Genomic DNA, 18,708 nt, shown 5'->3' on the forward strand with positions numbered 1-18,708 from the left:
TATCAATTCGACTGTTAAAATTTGTGCATACTTCGCAAAGTTCTTGTGTTGTGTTTTTCAGCTCCATTAATTCACTTATATTCCTCTCTAAATTGTGTATTGTTGTTAACATTTCGTCAATTCTTTCGTCGAAGTTCTTAGTTTCTTTGCATTGGGTTAGAACAAGTTCTTTTAATTCCCAGAAGTTTCTTATCATCCACTTTTTAAAGCCTGCTTCTGATAATGGAACACAGTCTTTCTCCATCAGAGAAAGACATTTATCTTTTCAGATGCTTTCAGCAAACAAGCAACAGGAAGCTGAACTCAGTAGAATAGCCATTAATGGATTTCATTGACTGACAACCTGTGAGTTTTAGCAATGGAGCCAGCCAAGGGCTGAGTTTATCTGGTGGCTCTGCTCACTCTCCCGACAGGCATCTTGCTCTTTGTTCCAGCTTTGCTTTCGGACTGGCAGTAAGATGGTGGCTGCAGTTCTGGGCCTCATATCCATGGACTATAGTGTCAAAAGGAAATGTGAGAAAGTTTATCCTGCCGTGCTATTACAAGCAAAGATCCCCAGCTCACTGTTGATTAGAAAAACTTGGTCACAGGCCAACCCATGTACCAGAGTGTGACCTAGAAAATTGAACATGCTGGTTGACTTAAGTCAACAGGGTCCATTTTTGAAATAAGTTGGGGTCATTTTACATTCCTGAGGAGCATAGGCTCTAAGTTAGAGAGGCAGAAACCTGTGTAAAATTAGGGTTCTGTTAAGAAGGAAGAAGAGAGGAATGCTGTGTATGTGGTCAATACAACTCATTATCCATGGTGGTTATCATTTTCAGCATTTTTAATTTATTCAAGGGTTATTGTTGAGATGCAGCCAGTTCTAGATCATGATTTTCAGAGGGAGAACAGGGCAAAAAGAAAATCTGTGTTCTAGAACCTGAAGACTGTGCTGTCTATAATCTACACACATTATCTAATGGTCCACAACAGCTCTGTGGTATGTGCTTTCTGTGTTTAATGCCAGCTCTCGCTTCACAAGAGAGTTCTGAGCCAGATCGAGCCAGACCTCAGTTATATCAATAGCCCTGCAATTTAGCCTAGTTGCTTCAACAAAAACATAGAAGACTGTATCTCTCTCAGGTCCCAGTTTCTGTGGGCACATCTGTCGTAGCTTTCTAACAGAGACTCTCCGGTCTGATTTACAGCTTCAGAAAAGAGTTAACCATTCTCAACCCAAGACTTTCTAACAGCTGGACTAATTAGTTTTCTATTGCTGCTATAACAAATTAATCACAAACTTAATGGTACTCCAAACAACACGAATTTATTGTCTTAGAGTTCTGGAAGTCACAAGTCTACAATAGGCTAGTAGGGCTGCATTTCTTCTGGACCCTTTAGGGGAGAATATACATCTCATGCCTTTCCCAGCTTCTAGAGGCCTCCTGCATTCTTTCACTAGTGTGTGGCCCCAGCACCGTCTGTGATAGCATCACTCAGGACCTCTGCTTCTGTCGTCATCTGTCCTCCTCTGACTCATTTTCCTGCTTCCCTCTTAGAAGAACTCCTATGATGACACTGAGCCCTGAATAATCGCCCCATCTCAAAATGTTTAACTTGATCACATGTGAAAAGTCTCTTCTGTGAGGTGATATATTCGTAGGTTCTGGTAATTAGGACATGGACAATTGGGGGGAGGTGGAGGGACATTATTCAGCCTACTGCATGGAGAAGGAAAGCAAAGGTCAAAATACACTTGTTCTTTATACTTGGAAATGATCTACCACCTGTTCATGCCTCCAGAGCATTTGCAGCATACCAGAAGCTGACTTTTCAATCACTTAGAATTTAAAAATAAGTGTACATCATTTAGATGCACATAATTATTTTTCTTTTCCCATTGTAATGTGAGCATTATAAAATGCTTTCTAAGTATGGTGCAATTTTGTTTGCTCCCTCTTCTCAAAGATTGGATGACTTTTTCTTCCAAACTGACCCAGATTTAAGAGCACTCACAAAAATACAACACCAGCATAGGTTTGAGACCTGTAAGCTGCAGGGATTTGCTTTGCCAGTACTTTGTCTCTACTCTTTGATAATAATGTACTTGGTTGCATGATGGCCACTTGGATTATGATCTGAATTTGGGGAGGAAATAAAAGATTCTTTCCAGACCCCTGCAGCCTAAAAATTTTAACCTGCACCATGAAAATCAGTGACCTTTCCATGAAAATAAGTGACCTTTTCTTTATGGTAGTTGGCATTGCAAAGCTGGTAATTTTATTATTTAAAAAGGAGTTACACCAACTAATCTCTAGAGAATTTCTCATATGGTTCACACATGGTGGTCTTGGGCTCTAAAGTCAGAGGAGAAATAAACATAACGACAGGTGGAAGAGAATAAACAACAGTAAGTGATACCTGGACTCCAAACAGTTGTACTAAGGCCAGCTGAAATTTAAAGACACCGACCCTTTGTTATTATATGAGATATTGGAATAGTCCAAAAGTTAGGTAATGAGTAGTTTTATTTTTTCTTTTTGAAATATCCCCAGGCATCAAGTCTCCCTAAACCTTATAGTGCCTTGGAAACATTTCCATTCTGAGTTTGCCTGAACAATCATTTAAAATGCAGCTTATAGATCATATATTTGATATCATTGCCTTAATGTGACTACCCCTAATTACACTAATTGCAAAAGTGAAGTGAATTAGAATGTTAATAATAATCTCATAAATGAAGCCATTTATAATTATCACGGAAGCCATCTGTACATGACTAGCTTCGCTAAGACATTCTGTTCAAGAGGATTTGCTTTATTTCTCATCAGAAAACATGTGCTTGGCACATGTTTTTCTTTCTTTTTCATTTTTGGAAAAAAACACGATCTTATAATCCCATGAACTGAACCATCAAGTGCACTTGACAAGGCCATCTTGAAATTCTGCTAAATCAGTGCATAAAATTCCTAGAGTTGCAACAAGGTCTGCTGAGGTTTCCTAATTATGTGTGGTGCTTCTGTGTGGGGTAAAGTGGTGTGCACATGCATGTGTGTGTGTGTGAAAGAGTAAGACAGGCCATGCATTGTGGCAGATGGTAGACTTAACCCCTTCACCTCAACATCACCTTGCTTCTGATGGCTGTCCCACTTAGAGAGTCATGTTTCCTACGAATACTGAAGTATTTTGTAGTCATTAAATGGTAGCATTTCCAAAGATGAACTCAGAAAAGCAACAGAAATAAAATCAGTATTTAGTTGTAACTCTTCTTAATGTCTCTATTGCTCTCTGTTTATGAGAGAGATTCAAATATATTCACGAGAAGTAAGTCCCTTTGCTATTTAAAAATCCTACCAAAACTGTCCGCATTCCCCCATGGATACTATGTGCGTGCGCGCACACACACACACACACACACACACACACACACAGGTACTACATGTATGAATCATCTCCCTAAGGAACATGGCATTCTAAAATAATCATAACAAAGCATAATTTTTTTTATCAGATCATTTCTGATATCACTTGGAATGCCCCTCTTTTAACTTTCTGATAGAGCTTTATCTTCCCTGCTTCTTTAGTCTTCATATAATGGAGACTTAGGCTAGAAATATAAAAAACTTCAGATAAAAATCCATTGGAAGAAAAGAGAGATCTTAATGTTTCTCTCCTCTCATTTCTTTTGAATGTATGTGTCACTGTAGGAGTTATACCTTCTTAGGAATTGTATTTCCTAATTGTCCTAGACAACACAGTTTTACCCACTGTTTTATACTTTATTTTTTATTAAATGATTGACGTATGTTACTTAGCTTCCCCAACTAGGCTGTTGTGGATAATAATTGTGTCTTGAAATAAGTTTCTCATAGAGTACTTAACCTTGGGCATGAAACAGATAACCAGAAAATGCTGATCAATTAATAGGTAACTTAGGAGTGTCACAACTGGAGTTAACTCAGCTACTCAGATGAAGACAGGCAGAAACCTGTGAATTAGATATGTCCTGAGTCCTCGACACATATGACCTCAGGGCAAAGCCTTCTGTAGTGTACAGCTCTAGCTTCCAGTATTAATAACAGCAAAGTCATTGCTGAAGGATCAGCTAATGTTGGGGACAAAGAGTTAAGTGTCTCCCCCTCCAGCCTGCAGCCCACCTTTCTCTGTGCACGTGCAGAACAGTCTAAAGGCCATGCAGCCTCAGCTTAATACAAGCGTGACTCTCTCCTTGCTTAGAAGGTGACTTCTTAAGCCCAAATTAAGGAGGAGGAAAGCATGAGGAGCCCTTCAGGCTAGCAGGAAGCCCTTTGGTGATGAATGCTTAATAATGGCCAGGGTCCTTGACTGCCAGGATTCAATTTTCAAAATAATGATTCTTTAATCCTCACTTTCTCAATGTGAGGTGTCTTACTTTTCTTATATGAGATACTCTTCTTACGTGAGATACTCACATTTAATCTCACACATACCCCCCTCCCATCCAGAAGTAAACATGGAAAGCTTCCTAAGCTGTAGCTTTCTAGGTTCGGGTCTCAGCTACTTGATCAGAATCATGCAGCCTAAAAGAACATGGTTCATCTTAGCTGGAGGGAAAGCTCTGGTTTCCAATCAAAGCCTCACTTCGGCATAGGCCCTTTTATATAAATCAGTGGTTCTCAAACCCTTTGGTCTTGGAACACCTTTACACTGTTGGAAATTACCGAGGACCCCAAAAGCTTTATTTTGTATGGGTTATATCTATCAATGTTCACCAAATTAAAAATTAAAATTGACAAATGTTTAAATATGTATTAATTTATTTAAACATAAAAACCTTATACATGTTACATAATACTTTTAGGAAAAACAAATTTTTCAAAACAAAAATAATATGACATTGCTTTGCTTGATTATAAATCTCTTTAATGTTTGACTTAATTGAAGACAGCTGGATTTTTATATCTGGTTAAAGAATAGGAAGAAAAATGGCCTTAAATAAATATATAATTCAAAGGAGAGTAGTATTTTTCACAGCCTTTTCCAATAATTATGGATATTCTTCTCTGAATATATAAATATCTAATACTATGTCTTAACAAGTAGTAGTTTCTGAAAAGTTAGTTGTCATCTGGAATCTGAAGCCATATTAAGTAGATGTTTATATTTCATTACATAAAAATTCGTTGGCCTATCTTGCACACTGAATAGATCTTTTACCTATGAATGTTTTTGTAACATCATTCATTGATCATTGGGAGACTATTGATTCACTGAGTTAATCAGAACTTCCAAATGTTGACACATTTCACTATAAAATACTTTTAAAATCACATTTGTTAACACTGACAGCTTAATCAGAAAAGCCTTTAAGTGTTGGGAAACTATTGAGCTCCCAGTGGCAGATAAACATTTTTCAAAATTCTAATTTTCACTTGAAATCTCAAATTTCATTATTCGCAATCAATACTGTCATTTGAAGTGAAAGCCTTACTTTTTTTCATTTTTTTAAGTCCAGTTATCAAGTTAACCGTAGTGTGTCCTTCTTGGCTTAAAAATGGCATTCCTTGAAATAAGCAGCTAGCTTAGCTCAAAACTCCGTCATACAAGTGCTTTTCCTCCAGAAGAACCACTGAACTTTGAAACACAGCAGAAGCGCTTTACTTCTTTTCTTTCTGCGTACCATTCTGTCACACAGGATATTTTAAAGATGTACACTTAGGAGTTTATATTAATAAAATTAATAACTTTTACTGCTGCTGTCAGGACATCCTTATGTGAAACTGGGCATTTTTCTGGAAGTGTGGTGGTAAAAGATATAGCTGGGTGCTGCTAACTCGATTTGTGCTAAGGCACATGCAGTTTTACCCACCATTGCTTTTGTACCGTCAGTGTAATTATCAATTCAGTGAAAAAGGCAAACAATATCTTGGCAATGTTCATGAAAACACATTTGGCCTCGAAGAGTATCTCAAGGGTCTTGGGCCCCCAGGGCTCAGCACATCACATTTGTATAGCTATTGATACAGATAGCAGTGATAATTCACCACTATTAAACCTACAGCATGTGCCACACATGGTTGTATGCATTAATTAGTTTAATCATCAGATGTACAGGTATATGGAGAGCCTAGCATAGTCTAGAAAATGTATTCTTTTTAACTTCTCGACTTTGGTACATTTTGGCTGCTCTGCTGCTGATGCATGGACGCTAATTAAAATCTGAAGAATTTTCAGTAGCATTTGCTGCTAGGGGTATAAAGCTCCATTTTCTCAGTCCCAAAAGTGTTTAGACCTTGAGAAGTTCATTGATTCTGCCTGCGTTTGCTTGGTAGGCCCTGAGTCTCTAGTATATGTCATATCACAAAGTATGCTGTGTTTTTCATGGCTCCTGAAAATGCCCCCTTCTTCCCCTCTCCCCCTGAATTTTCTTTCTTTTAATAGTTACTGTTTCTTTCACCTGCTGTACCTTGGTCTCACATTTGAAACAGTGTCCAATACACAGGGCTTTAAATGTCAGACCTTCCATGGAATTCCCTCTACCTGTCAGCAATGCAGCAGTAAGTCTTGCTTCCTTTTCTGGCAGGACCTGGTGGCTACTTTTCGTTTGTTTGTTTAACTGTACTTTAGCTTGGTCATACAGGAATACTTATCCCATTCTCTGACACTTGCATTGAAGGCTTGCCCGGACAAAGATGGTATTGGAAGGTATTTGCTGCTCCATGCTTTGAGGCTGGAAGGCTGTTTCCTTTTCTATTTGCTCTCAGTGAGGTGTTTTGCTTCACATGCTCTCTTCTCTAGGCCACAAATGTTGATTTAGATTTTTGAATCGCTGTGAGGCTAAGAGCTTACTCAAATCCTGAATTCATCTGAAAGCCAGATTAAGGGAAACTAATATTTACTTGGTTTTATTATGATTCTGTTAAATTCTCTATTGAAAAGAAGATGGTCCTTGAGCAGATTAGTAATTCCACCCGATCTGATTATTGCTTTTCAAGTGTGGCAGGGGCTGGGATAACATGCATTAAATCTGCAGAGAATTTTTTTGTTGGTGGTGAGAAGTATAATTCTTTTGAGCCAAGGTACAGGTTTTAGAGGAAGTTGTACTGACGGGACTAGAAAAACTTACGTTGGTCCCAAGAGTCTATGTTTCTGTCTTGCTTTTGTTCTTACTACACAAATAGTAACTAGGAATGCATCCATACATATTTGTGGTCACCCCTGTGATGCTGCCTCTGCTGTGCCACATGCCCAGTGCCCTGGGCTCCGCAGTTGCTGGCCTCCACGCTACTACGCCTCCCCCACCGTGCCAGCAGCACCTGGGTCCTGCGCCCGGCCCTTTGAGCTGCTCAGCGTGCGTGTGTGTGGGGTCTGCATGGCAGCTTGGCCTCCTGCGGCCTCCTAGGCCCTGTGCCTGTCACTACAGCAGCTGTGCGCTGCACACCAAAGGAGACAAAGCTTCTGTTGAATTTCTGAGTGATGAAATTAAGTAGGAAAGGAAAATCCAGAAGCATAAGAGGCATTACCTCCCTAGGAGGTCTGGAAGGTGGGAGCTAGAATTTAAATGGGACCGAAGCTAAATTAGTGTGGCAAGTTGCCCAGGGCAAGATCACTGTCGCTTTCACCATTAACAACAGCACCCCGCCCACATCTCATGTGAGGAGGAGACCTCACAAGGGCAGAAGCTTGAAGAACGGGATTCTGGATTGACATCAACTCCCAATTTCATAGTTACGAAGAATGGTGGCAAGAAGGCCCTGGTGCTGAATTATCACCATCAGAGGATGAGTTGGGACAAGAAGAGCAGGTGGAGAGTAACATTTTCTCCATCAGGGAGGTTAGCTTTCAGTCCAGTGGCAAGTCTGGATGGAAGGACACTAGTACACACTCAACACAAAGTCCCTGGACTAGGCTTTGTATTATTTCCTTGAGGACCAAGGGGTGGACGTCACTTTTGTGGATGGGTTGATGGAGCTCAGCACAGTTCTGCAGCACCAGGAGGATGTTACTTTTCTTGAAGATGTCAAAAGTTTTGTAAAGAGCCAGCAACTAGACAGACACTGAAAGGCCTAGTTTTATGGCAGGCTTTGGCCAGTGAAAAATCCTACTGTGAAGCCAGGCACTGTCATTCTAATATCATGAGGAAAAACAGCAAATTTAAATTACTTCTTTTGTGCTCTCATTTACTATTCATTTGGTTTTTTTTTTTCTGTACAAATATATTATTACCAGATTTTTTTAATAATATGATAGAAAATAAAATTGGGTTTTCTCCTCCAAAATATATATGTGTGAATTAACTAGGAGACGCAGGAACTTTTACATTTGGACTCTGAGGAAGCAGGTTTTCGACAAGGAGCCCAGCATAGCCCGAAAATGACTTTGTCCCCAGAGGATACAGATATTATCGAACCTAACAGGCATTAGTCTGCAGTCCCTGCCTAGTGAGATCTCTTAAGAACGTCTTTTAACTGTGCTTCTCTCTGACTTGGGTGTCCTTTTTTAAGGTTTTTCGTTTATGTCTCCCATCTGAACCTAACACACCCACAGGGTTGATAGACACAGCAGTAAGTTAAATTAATCCTTTACATCTAGGTCTCTTTTAGAGCTTGGTAACTGAGTTCTATTTTTACATTCTTACGATGAGCCAAGACTGTATATAGAGCAGACATCTGCCATCTAGAGTGATATGGAGTAGAAACCTTGACTATTAGAGATGGCACAGGCTACCAGAAGCACTGATCTGTTTACTCCCATTCTTTCACTGATTTACTGAGTGACCTTCATTGTCCCCTTGGCTCTGCCTGGCCTGAATTAAGGATCTTCCTGCCATGCATACCTTGTAGGACTCTGATATGCAGTGCCAGAGTAGGATGCATTTGTGATTTAAGAGCAGCGTGTCTCACCTCTGTCATCTTCTGGAAGTGTGGATGGCATGGGAAGGGGTGAGCATTGCCTTCCCAACCATTCCAACAAGTCCCCTTCCTCATTTACTTCCTATACCAGTGCCGATCACAATTTTCAGAGCCTTTTTAGTATAACTTCTGAAGGTTCCACAGCTGCTTTGAGTCCCAGTTTGGTGATCTTTGACTTGTATAGACAGTAAAATTTCTGTAAAACCAGTATAATCCCTAATAAATTCTGAATTCAAAGTCATTGTGGTTTTTATCTGTTGATGCTTATGAAAGATGCTTATAAACATGCAGTGTGTCAGCTGACTCTTGCCAAAGATCCAATGCAGAAAAAGTCTGTTCAGACGATGGTCAGATGTCCCACTGTAAAGCCTTTAGATCTGTTCTCTCATCCCAGCATGAATGCCAATATTATTTAATTGAAATAGAATAGTTAGCACCCTCAACTCATAATTGGGATATTCTTTCATTGTTATATAGCTGGTTTGTCTTTTGATGACGTATTCTACTTCTGTGCATGTCATACCCCACCCTTAAAATACAAATGTATTTTTGAGGTAGAATCCCACTCTGTTGCCCAGGCTGCAGTGCACTGGTTCAGCCATGGCTTACTTCACCCTCAACCTCCAAGGCTCAAGTAGCCCTCCCACCTCAGCCTCCCAAGTAGTTGACTACAGGCATGTGCAACCACACCCGCCTATTTATTTATTTATTTGTAGCAACAGGGTCTCCAAAGTGCCTAGGCTGGTTTCAAACCCCTAGGCTCAAGCAATCCTTCAGTCTCAGTGTCCCAAACTGCTAGGATTATAGGCATGAGCCTCTGCACATTGCCTATAATAAGAATTTTTTAACCTCAACCAACAATGTATCTTACGTTTGCATGAAGTGGCTGAAAGACCCAGCTCTCCGAGCCATAACAATTACAGACCTGGTCCCTCCTGTTGTCCTTCCAGCAACATTGAAGGAACTCATCTCACAGACGATGATCTGCTGGGCCCAGGAGGACCAGATCCAGGACGCAGAGCTGGTCCGAATGATGTTCAACCTCCTCCGGAGGCAGTACGACAGCATCGGGGAGCTGCTGCAGGCACTGCGGAAGACCTACACCATCAGCCACGCCTCTGTAAGCGACACCATCAACCTGCTGGCTGCCCTGGGCCAAATCCGCTCCCTCCTGAGTGTCAGGATGGGCAAGGAAGAGGAGTTACTCATGATCAATGGGCTGGGGTAGGTGATTCTCAGTTACATGCCATTCTCTCTAGAGACTTTAAGTGGGAAAACTGATTTACCTTGATAAATGGATGTTCTGGAATCAAATCATATTAAATCTTTGTGTGACCTGATTTCAATTTCACTTCTCATGAGGTCATATCCTTGCCAATACCTCCCGTTTGTAACCTAAGAGACCCAACTACTCACAAGAAGGCATTGCTAAAAGAGATATGGAGGAGGCTGCAGGGAAAGGAGTTATTTGGTTTTAATCTTTGGAAAATAACCCCAGGGAGGCCATGAAAACATTTGGAAGAAGGAACAGTGTGTTCAACCCAAGACAGAAATGATGTGAGCACTTGTGCTTTTGACTAGATATCTTCCGACACTTCCCTCTGAAAAATTGCCCCTGATCTCTCCCTTCTCTCAGGACTAACCTAAACGCATTTTTGTTAGTTCGTTGAGATACCTTTCCCCATAACAGTAGTTCATGGCTCTCCCTTAGAAGCCATGTGGTCAAAAAATTCAGAGCATTTTAGACATCAAAAGGATTTCCTTTCATTATGCAGTGTAGCATTTCTATTTTGCAGATGAGAATACCAAGGTCCAACAAGATTCACTGACCAGCCTATAGTTTTACTTTATTAGAATCGAGAGCTAGACCTACAGGCACCGTCCTACCTAACATTGCATCCTACCACCCTTAAGCCAGCAAAACAAAGGAGCATCGCCAACGTGCAGGAAAGGGAAGTTCAGGATCCTTGCGGGGAAAGGCATGCATTCGTCAAACTCATTTCCAAAGAGAAATCTTATATAAGCAAAGAGACTTCTGTGGGAAGAGAATACAGTTAGAGAATTACTGTCTCCCCCGGCCTTCGTAGTGGACGTAGCAGAAGTTGTAGAGACATAGCATGGCGGTTGCAGGTGGTGTTTCCCGCAACCCTCAAGAGAAAGGGAATGGGCAGGCAGAAAGTAACCACCCAGCAAGGGGGACACAGCCAGTTACCAGGCTGTTTCTGTGTTTCGATTTGCATGCAGCTTTACTCTGTGAATTGATATTAAATGACTTAAAGATATAATTGTTCTTGCATGTTAATGTCGTGAGTTTCTAAAGACTATCATCCAAAAGCTTCATTCGTATCTAAAATGATTACAAGAAAAAATAAAACAAGGGATGTTTAATTGGTCATTAGAAAGAAATGTTTCAAAGAGAAAAAGCAAGTACATAGAAATAGAGGAGCACAGAATATTTCTGACAGCTAAAATGACCCTCCACATATATTCCAACTGGCCTAGTGCCTTCTTATTCTTTTAAGCCTGTCACTTTCAAATTACTTCACACCCTATGTGTTTGTGTGTTCTCATCCCTGAATTTTCATAGCATAGATATAAGCAAGTGCTGAAGACTCTCTCTGATCCTTATCCTAGAGACATAATGAACAACAAGGTGTTTTACCAGCATCCCAACCTCATGAGAGTCCTGGGCATGCACGAGACGGTGATGGAGGTGATGGTGAACGTGTTGGGTACAGAGAAATCTCAGGTAATGCTGTAAGGAGAACCTAGCCAGAACTCCCCACTTTGGGGCAGGAGCATGTGAGGTCACTTGTTCAGAGGCACATGGCTGACATCCCTCGCCTCAGTTATTCTTCCAGGGAGAGGAAGGGACATGCCCAGTGCCAGGAAGGAGCCAAGCGATGGGATAAAGCTGCTGGATGAAAGCCCATTGTGTAAGAGCTCTTGAAGCTTTGAGGCTTTCTTCATTAATCCCACTGGACTGTTCATTTGCTAAGTTTACTTCCCGTATTCTGCAGCCCTGCTCTTTCCAAGATGGAGTAACTCTGAGTTCCACTTAGGAGTCTGGTGTGCCTTGTGCTGAGTCAGGAGAAGGCTGTTCTAAATGAGAACAGGATCTCAATAGTGATCCTGGCAGTGTTCCTCCAGAAGTGTTTGTGTTTCCTCTGTCAACCAGGCTCCCGAAGAAGCCAGGTTTCCCTGCCCGCTTCCCCATAAGGAGCCCGCATCAGGCAGAGCTCCTGTTGGTAAGGGGAGAGGAGTGGGGATAGGACACAACTAGACGTTTATCCAGCTGGGCTGGGGTCCTCCTCACGGTTAAACTGCTTCTGAAGGCAGTAGATAGGGTATGGCTTCAAATGTTGGAAATTCCAGAGTGCCAGGGTCCTAGGAATGGATGATTTCCAGTGCAGTTTCATCAGTGCTACTGGGGAATGGAGGGAGTGTCAAGAAGGAACAGAAGCCAAGATCACGTTCCTTACGGGCTTCCTTCTGGTCTCTTGGGAAAGTGAAATCTAAGATCCCTAAGCACATGTCTGGATGCCTCAGCAAGCAGACAGACTGTAAGTTTCTGAACCTTATATTTTAGCGCATCCTCTATGATGTTAAAGGAGGAGATCAGGGTTGTCTTAGGATCCTGAGCAAGGCTAACACTGGCACCATTAATTGAGCATTGTAGGATCAAAAAGACGATTTGGCCCAACCTAGAGATGCTGATTACTTTGTTAAGCAGAAAAACCAAGCACAATCAACAGTAGTGTAAGTTGGCATCTTCATGCTAAACTGCGTGAATCAAATTACAAGTGCTGTGGAATCCCATAGGAGAGCAGTTCTCAGTGACAAAAGTAACCAGGGAAGACTCAAGGAGTGATGGCTTTCAGACTTGCCTAACTGTAGAGGCGGGCCTTGACCCAGGGCACTTGGGCCTTGATATACTGGTGGGTTTTATTTGTCTGTGATTACCTGTCTCCCTTTCTCTCTCTCTGTCTCTCTCTCCCTTTTCTCTTCTCTTCCCTTCTCTTCTTTCTCTTCCTCTCTCTCTCTCTCTCTCTCTCTCTCTCTCTCTCTCTCTCTCTCTGTCTCTCTCTCTCTCACATATGTTTCCCATCAGAATTCTGTCCGCTTCCTTCCTAGCTGGAAACAATAGCCTGGTACAAGGTCAGGCAATCTCACATGACTTCTGAGGATAATTGGGATTCTTGTTTGACATCTGTTTCTCTTGGAGGAAAGATATTTCAGGAACTATAACCATCATTCAGTATTTTGGGGAGCCTCTTCTTAGGTGTCCACTCTGTCTGTCTCTCCTGTGAATAAGTCTTAGAAAAAAAAATGGAAGAAGAATGTTCATTTTTTCCAAGTGTTCACAGCCTACAATACTTGACCCAGTTAAGACTCTGAGGTCAGAGTTTTCAGAAAGACCCTGTGATAGATGCTTTTCTCTGACACTTTCTACTTCTCCCTACAGATTGCATTTCCAAAGATGGTTGCTAGCTGCTGCCGTTTCCTCTGCTATTTCTGTCGAATTAGCCGGCAGAATCAGAAGGCCATGTTTGAGCATCTGAGTTATCTTCTGGAGAACAGCAGTGTTGGCCTAGGTGCGTGAGTCTTGTTGTAACTTTCACATTCAAACTCGAAGGTTACTCTCCCACTTTTGACCACTTAGGAAATACAGGGAAAGAAGCCACATGCATGCTGTGACATTTGTAAATACTAGAAGGGACCCTGCCTGATCTAAAACAACTGAAATACCTATGCCACAACAACGTTCTCCAGCATAAGTAGAGATGTTGCTACCAGCTAACGTTGGTGACAGATTAGTGTTGGCGTAGTCATACAGTTTTACCTCCTCTGTCTTGGGACCAGTGGCTCGTGGTTTACAAAATGCCCCTGGGATTGCAGATACACTCTGGGGGCACAGCTCTTCCCAGCCCACTCAACTGACCAGGGAGCAGTGCTGATAAGACCAAGGTCATGGATCAGATCTCCTCTGGGCAGGCTGGCTGCAGGCTGCATACCTGTCCGTCAACCTCCTTGCACATGCTTTCCTTAGCAGGGAGGCAGACTGGCCAAGAGTAAATCCATCACCACCACTAGAAAAGCAAGTCAGTTCATATTGCTTTACTCTCTGTTCTGGATATAAATGAAATGAATTTGTGGAATACACAAATACTTGCACTTGAAAACTGAAATTTCAGGGGTTTTTATTTATCAGATGCAACCTCAGGCTACTGACGTTTTTTGTAAATTGCCGCCTGAAGTTTTTCTTGATTCTAGCCTGAGAACCAAACAAGTCAAAAACAACATTCGTGACCTGGTGAAACTATATGAGCTAATGCAGTTTGATGCTGTTTTTAAACTCTAGGTGGGGGCCCCAGAAATATCCAAGTTCCATTGGGCTTAATTGGTCAAGTGGCATCTGATACAGGGGCCTCCAGAAGTTTTGTGTTAGAAAAACCCTTGGAAATACATGGTCCTGGCTGCTAATATAAACTGATTTTCTATTAATTGATATTCATGGCAATGAATGTGGGGAGGAAGGATAGCTAATAGAGTTGTTCTTAACTCAGGCAGATTGTCCCGTTGGAGAACGGTCAGGTAAACCGGGTTTCAGTGTGTTTGCTGCCCTCTCCTGTCCACTTATGTGCACTGCAATCTCAGCTCAGCCCTGAGTGGCTTCCTCTGTCCCTTTCTTGCTAATTCTCGGCTCCTCCCTCAGCCTCCCCATCGATGAGGGGATCCACCCCGCTGGATGTGGCAGCGTCCTCTGTGATGGACAACAACGAATTAGCGCTGGGCTTAGAGGAACCAGATCTCGAGAAGGTAACTGCCCTTGGGGAGGCAGCGTGTTCTCTTCCGCCTGCAGTGCAGCTAAGCTAAGGAAAAGCAGACTACAGATTGAGTCTCTGTCACTGTATCATCGTCTTGGTGGGCGTGCAGGGAGAGTGTGGAAGAGTGAGAAACTGGTAGCAGCACAATGATTATGACCAAGGGATCCCCTGTGAGCAGAGGTAGCCAACTTCAGAGACATGGATATGTGAACATTTGTGCTCTTTGTATGTGGAAGCCCAGCCTCATTGGTCTACATGGAGCATTATCAGATACCCGTGGTTCCTAATAGAGTTCTGTGTAATTTATAAATTTACCTATGTAAGGAAGAGACGTGGCAGAATGTTGTATAATCGGTGTCCTCTCCGTGTACAGCTGAGACAAACTGAGCTGCCCTCCACTGGGAGTGTGAATGAAGCTCCTGGGGGTGGCGATGGTTGGGGAGGCCTCACTGTTTCCCCAGCCCTTTCTTCCAATGACGTCCTTGACCAGAGGGCCGACAGGATTCACAGTGTGACTTTCTGAGTGTGAAGAAGAGAAACCTGCAGGGGTGGAGAGGGGGAACATGGACAAGTCAAAGACAAGTCAAAGGTCATCGTTGTGCAGTGGGTTTGGGAGCACGTGGAAAGGAGCCACAGACCCTGACTAGGGGATGGGGAAGGTCACTCAGAAACAGTCCTGACCTGAGGGATGAGTAGACGCAGATCAGCCACATTGTTGAGGAAGCATGCCAGGGAAGTTTGCGTCTCCGAGAGGCGAGCATGGTGTGCTGGGGAGCAGGAGACTGGGTGTCACTGAAGCACAGAGCTCCTGGGGGATGTGGTGAGAAATGCGGCAGAAGCAGTAAGGAATTGAACTTTATGCTACCATTTCTATTAGCAAGAGAAATCCATCCTCCCACACTGTGCCAGGCTTCATGCTGAATGCTTCCCACGGAAGAACCCATGTGACCCTCAGACCTTTCATTGTTGCCTGCCAGTTACGGGCAAGGAAGTGGAGGCATAAAGAAGTTGGGTAGTGTCCTCAGTGTCATGTGGTTCGTCAGTGGCACAGTCAGGCATCAAGAGCGTTGGGCTCCAGAGGCTGTGCTCTTACCCATTTTATTACAGGAGGTCGCCGGAGAGCCAAGAGGGGTGGAAACCGCTGGAGAGTGTTAGGCAAAGAGGCAGTATGGTACAACTTGTATTTCAGAAAACACATCCCAGTTTCAGTAGGAAGAACTTATGGGAACGGAGATAAGCCTTGAGGCAAGGAGGAGAGTTTCTGCAGCAATCAAAGCATAAGACTGTGCTGGCTTCGATTAGTGTTGATGCAGTGGGCGTGAGAAGTGTTTGAAGCCAGGGGACCTATATGTCAGAGGACAAATCGCAGCCTTTAATCAGGTATCAGTTCAGCTCATGTTCTCCTCTCAGGAGTGCAGGAGGTAGAGCCGATCGGAGGAGGCTGGTGATGAGCTGACTTTGGATTCTGTCAAGTTGAAGGGCCCCCAGGTTCCCAAATAACAGTGTCAAGTGGGGAGCTGACTACGTGGCTCTAAATCTCAGGAGAGCTCTCTGAGCTACAGGCAGAACACACAGAGGGTGGCTGAAGTTCTGGGGGCACATGAGGTGACTCCAGGGGCTGGCCTGGAGCAAGAAGAGAAGCATAGCCAGGCCAGAGCCTCGAGGACCCCCAGCATTTAAGGGAGTCGCCGAGGAAAAGGCATCAACAAAAAAACAGGAGGAGGAGCAGCCAAAAGGACAAGAAAACCCAGAAAATGTAGTGTCTGAGAAGCTGAGAGGAAAAACTAGAAATATAAATATTTTTTTCTTCCTGTCACATAGTGAACGTGGGGTGGGTCAAAGAACACAGGGTGAGGAAGAGAGAGGGGGACGTCTTGATTAAACGATGATGGCAACAGATGGCCGTCATCTAGCTGAGGCAACCACACAGACCACGTTGTTCATTTACCACTCACGAAGATGCTGCTGTTTCAGGCCTTGGCAGGGAATCGTTGGCCAAGCTGCAAAACCACGTCTGATCTATTAGGATGAGATGATAATTACCCACCAATAATTCACTGACATTTTTGAATTAGTAAATTCTATTTCAAATGCATTCAACTGGTAACTGCTGAGGGCCTATCGTGAACCAGACAGACATAGCGCCTGTGCTGATACAGCATATTTCTAATGAGAGGAACTTCGTTCTAGTAAGAGAAGATGTAATTTTGCCATGGCTGCCGTAACGAAGTACCACAGGTCGGGTGACATAAACATTAGAAATGTATTTTCTCACAGTTCTGGAGGCCAGAAGTCCAAGATCAAGGTGTGGGCAGATTTGGTTTCTTCTGAGGCCTCACTTCCTGGCTTGCAGGTCGCCACTGTTTTCCTGTGTCCTCACGTGGTGGTTTCTCTGTGTGCACATATCCTTCGTATCTTTCTCTGTGTCCACATTTCCTCCTCTTTAATGACATAACCCCAACAACTCAGTTTGACTTAATCATCGCTTTAAAGCTCCTGTCTCCAAATACAGAAACATTCTGGGGTACTGGGGGTTAGGGCTTCCACATATAAAATTTGGGGGATACAATTCAGCACGGACAGAGGAGTTTGTCTTTGAGTTGGTCATTTTATTTTGTTCTTTAAAGTATCTTGAAATATCAAAGAGGTATTTTTAGAATGACAATATTTTGAGGTGACAAATTTAAGTAAAAGCATTTTTAAAATTTTATCAGATTCATTATTTCCTCTGGACTTCATTGGATCCCTTATAAATCATTAAGTTAAAAGCAAGAATCAAGGAAAGCATCTATTTACTAATCTTATTAAATACAATGCTTATCAGGCAACCTAAGACCATAATGAAGGAAACTTGATTTTTAAAATTCTGTTAAAAGAAGTCGCAGTCAAATGTAACTTAGAGTTAACTTTAATAAGCCCTCCTAGCTGCAAAAGGAGTAAGAGAATATGACCAGACCAGAGTGAAATGTTAGAAGTTGCTCCACCAGGCTCTCTAGGCCTGTGTTTTAAAGGACACCACACACCTCTTACGTACACACAGCAAGACTCGAGCACCATGCCACCCGTCCGTGCCTTGCAGGAGAGCCACCATAAATTCTGTGTCTTTTCATGGTCTCTGCTTCCAGTGGGAGAGACCTCCGCCAAACTCTGTTATTCATACATTTAGATGACGATAAATACTTAGTGCTATAGGTGGTGTGATGATAACCCATGCGTGTGTGAAAAGCAACTGAATGAGTCTTCTTTGACAAGGCAATGTCACAAGGTTTTGAACTCAGTATCCTATTTGCAGCCTCAGTTCATGTTTTGAAACAATGTTTCTCAGCAAAGACATGGAGCCTCCATCGGAAGAAGTCAGATGTGATGAATGCAGGCTAGCAAGTTGGGAGATGGGACAAATTGCACTTTGGGAAATCTGTAAAGGGGGATGAGGTTTGCCACACCATTTTCAAGTAGTTGGGGTGGCTTAGCACACTGCCATAGACTTTATTCAGCCCAGTGTCAGGAAGTTACCCAAGTTTGGTTCACAGGAAAGAATGGCAAAGGACTGGTGTGCTGGAATTTCTCCCTTCTATAGATCACGACAGAAATTAGGTCAATTAGGAGTGAACACTAACCCCTCCCCAACACACATGCATTCTCTCTCTCTCTTCCCCAACACACCTCCCCCCCACCACTGACTGTCTCTCTCTCATGGGCAATTATAACAGCCTGTGAAACGTTCTGCACCTGCATCCTTGAAAACTCTGACTAAATCTGGTCCTTATTGTTGCTTCCCTGACATTCTAAAGGCAAAATCAAACCTGAACTCTAAACAGAATATTACCTTTACTGGCTTAAGAAGGAAAAGGTGTGGTGATAGATTCTTGCTGAGTTTTGCCTTATTTTTATTGTACTTGCAAAATAGAGTATTTGGCATCAACAAATAAGTGATTCATTGAATGTTTATTGAACACCTACTATGTGCTAGGACCTGGGGGCTAAAAAGTTCCTTAAAACACCAT

The 18,708-nt window shown here is 42.6% G+C and overlaps 1 protein-coding gene across 7 annotated transcripts in view; it reads left to right on the plus strand.

The window, feature by feature from the left end:
* Positions 1-18,708, plus strand: part of RYR3 (ryanodine receptor 3) — a 556,286-nt gene that overhangs the window by 370,303 nt on the left and 167,275 nt on the right. For all 7 annotated transcript variants that reach the window (XM_037742376.1, XM_037742379.1, XM_037742378.1 and 4 more), the window contains 4 exons: positions 9,827-10,100; positions 11,511-11,625; positions 13,342-13,471; positions 14,593-14,696. In XM_037742376.1, coding sequence (XP_037598304.1) covers positions 9,827-10,100; positions 11,511-11,625; positions 13,342-13,471; positions 14,593-14,696 — 623 coding nt within the window. The remainder of the gene's footprint in view (positions 1-9,826; positions 10,101-11,510; positions 11,626-13,341; positions 13,472-14,592; positions 14,697-18,708) is intronic.

The sequence above is a fragment of the Cebus imitator genome, unplaced genomic scaffold, assembly GCF_001604975.1.
Source record: "Cebus imitator isolate Cc_AM_T3 unplaced genomic scaffold, Cebus_imitator-1.0 Scaffold119, whole genome shotgun sequence".
Lineage (NCBI taxonomy): Eukaryota > Metazoa > Chordata > Mammalia > Primates > Cebidae > Cebus > Cebus imitator.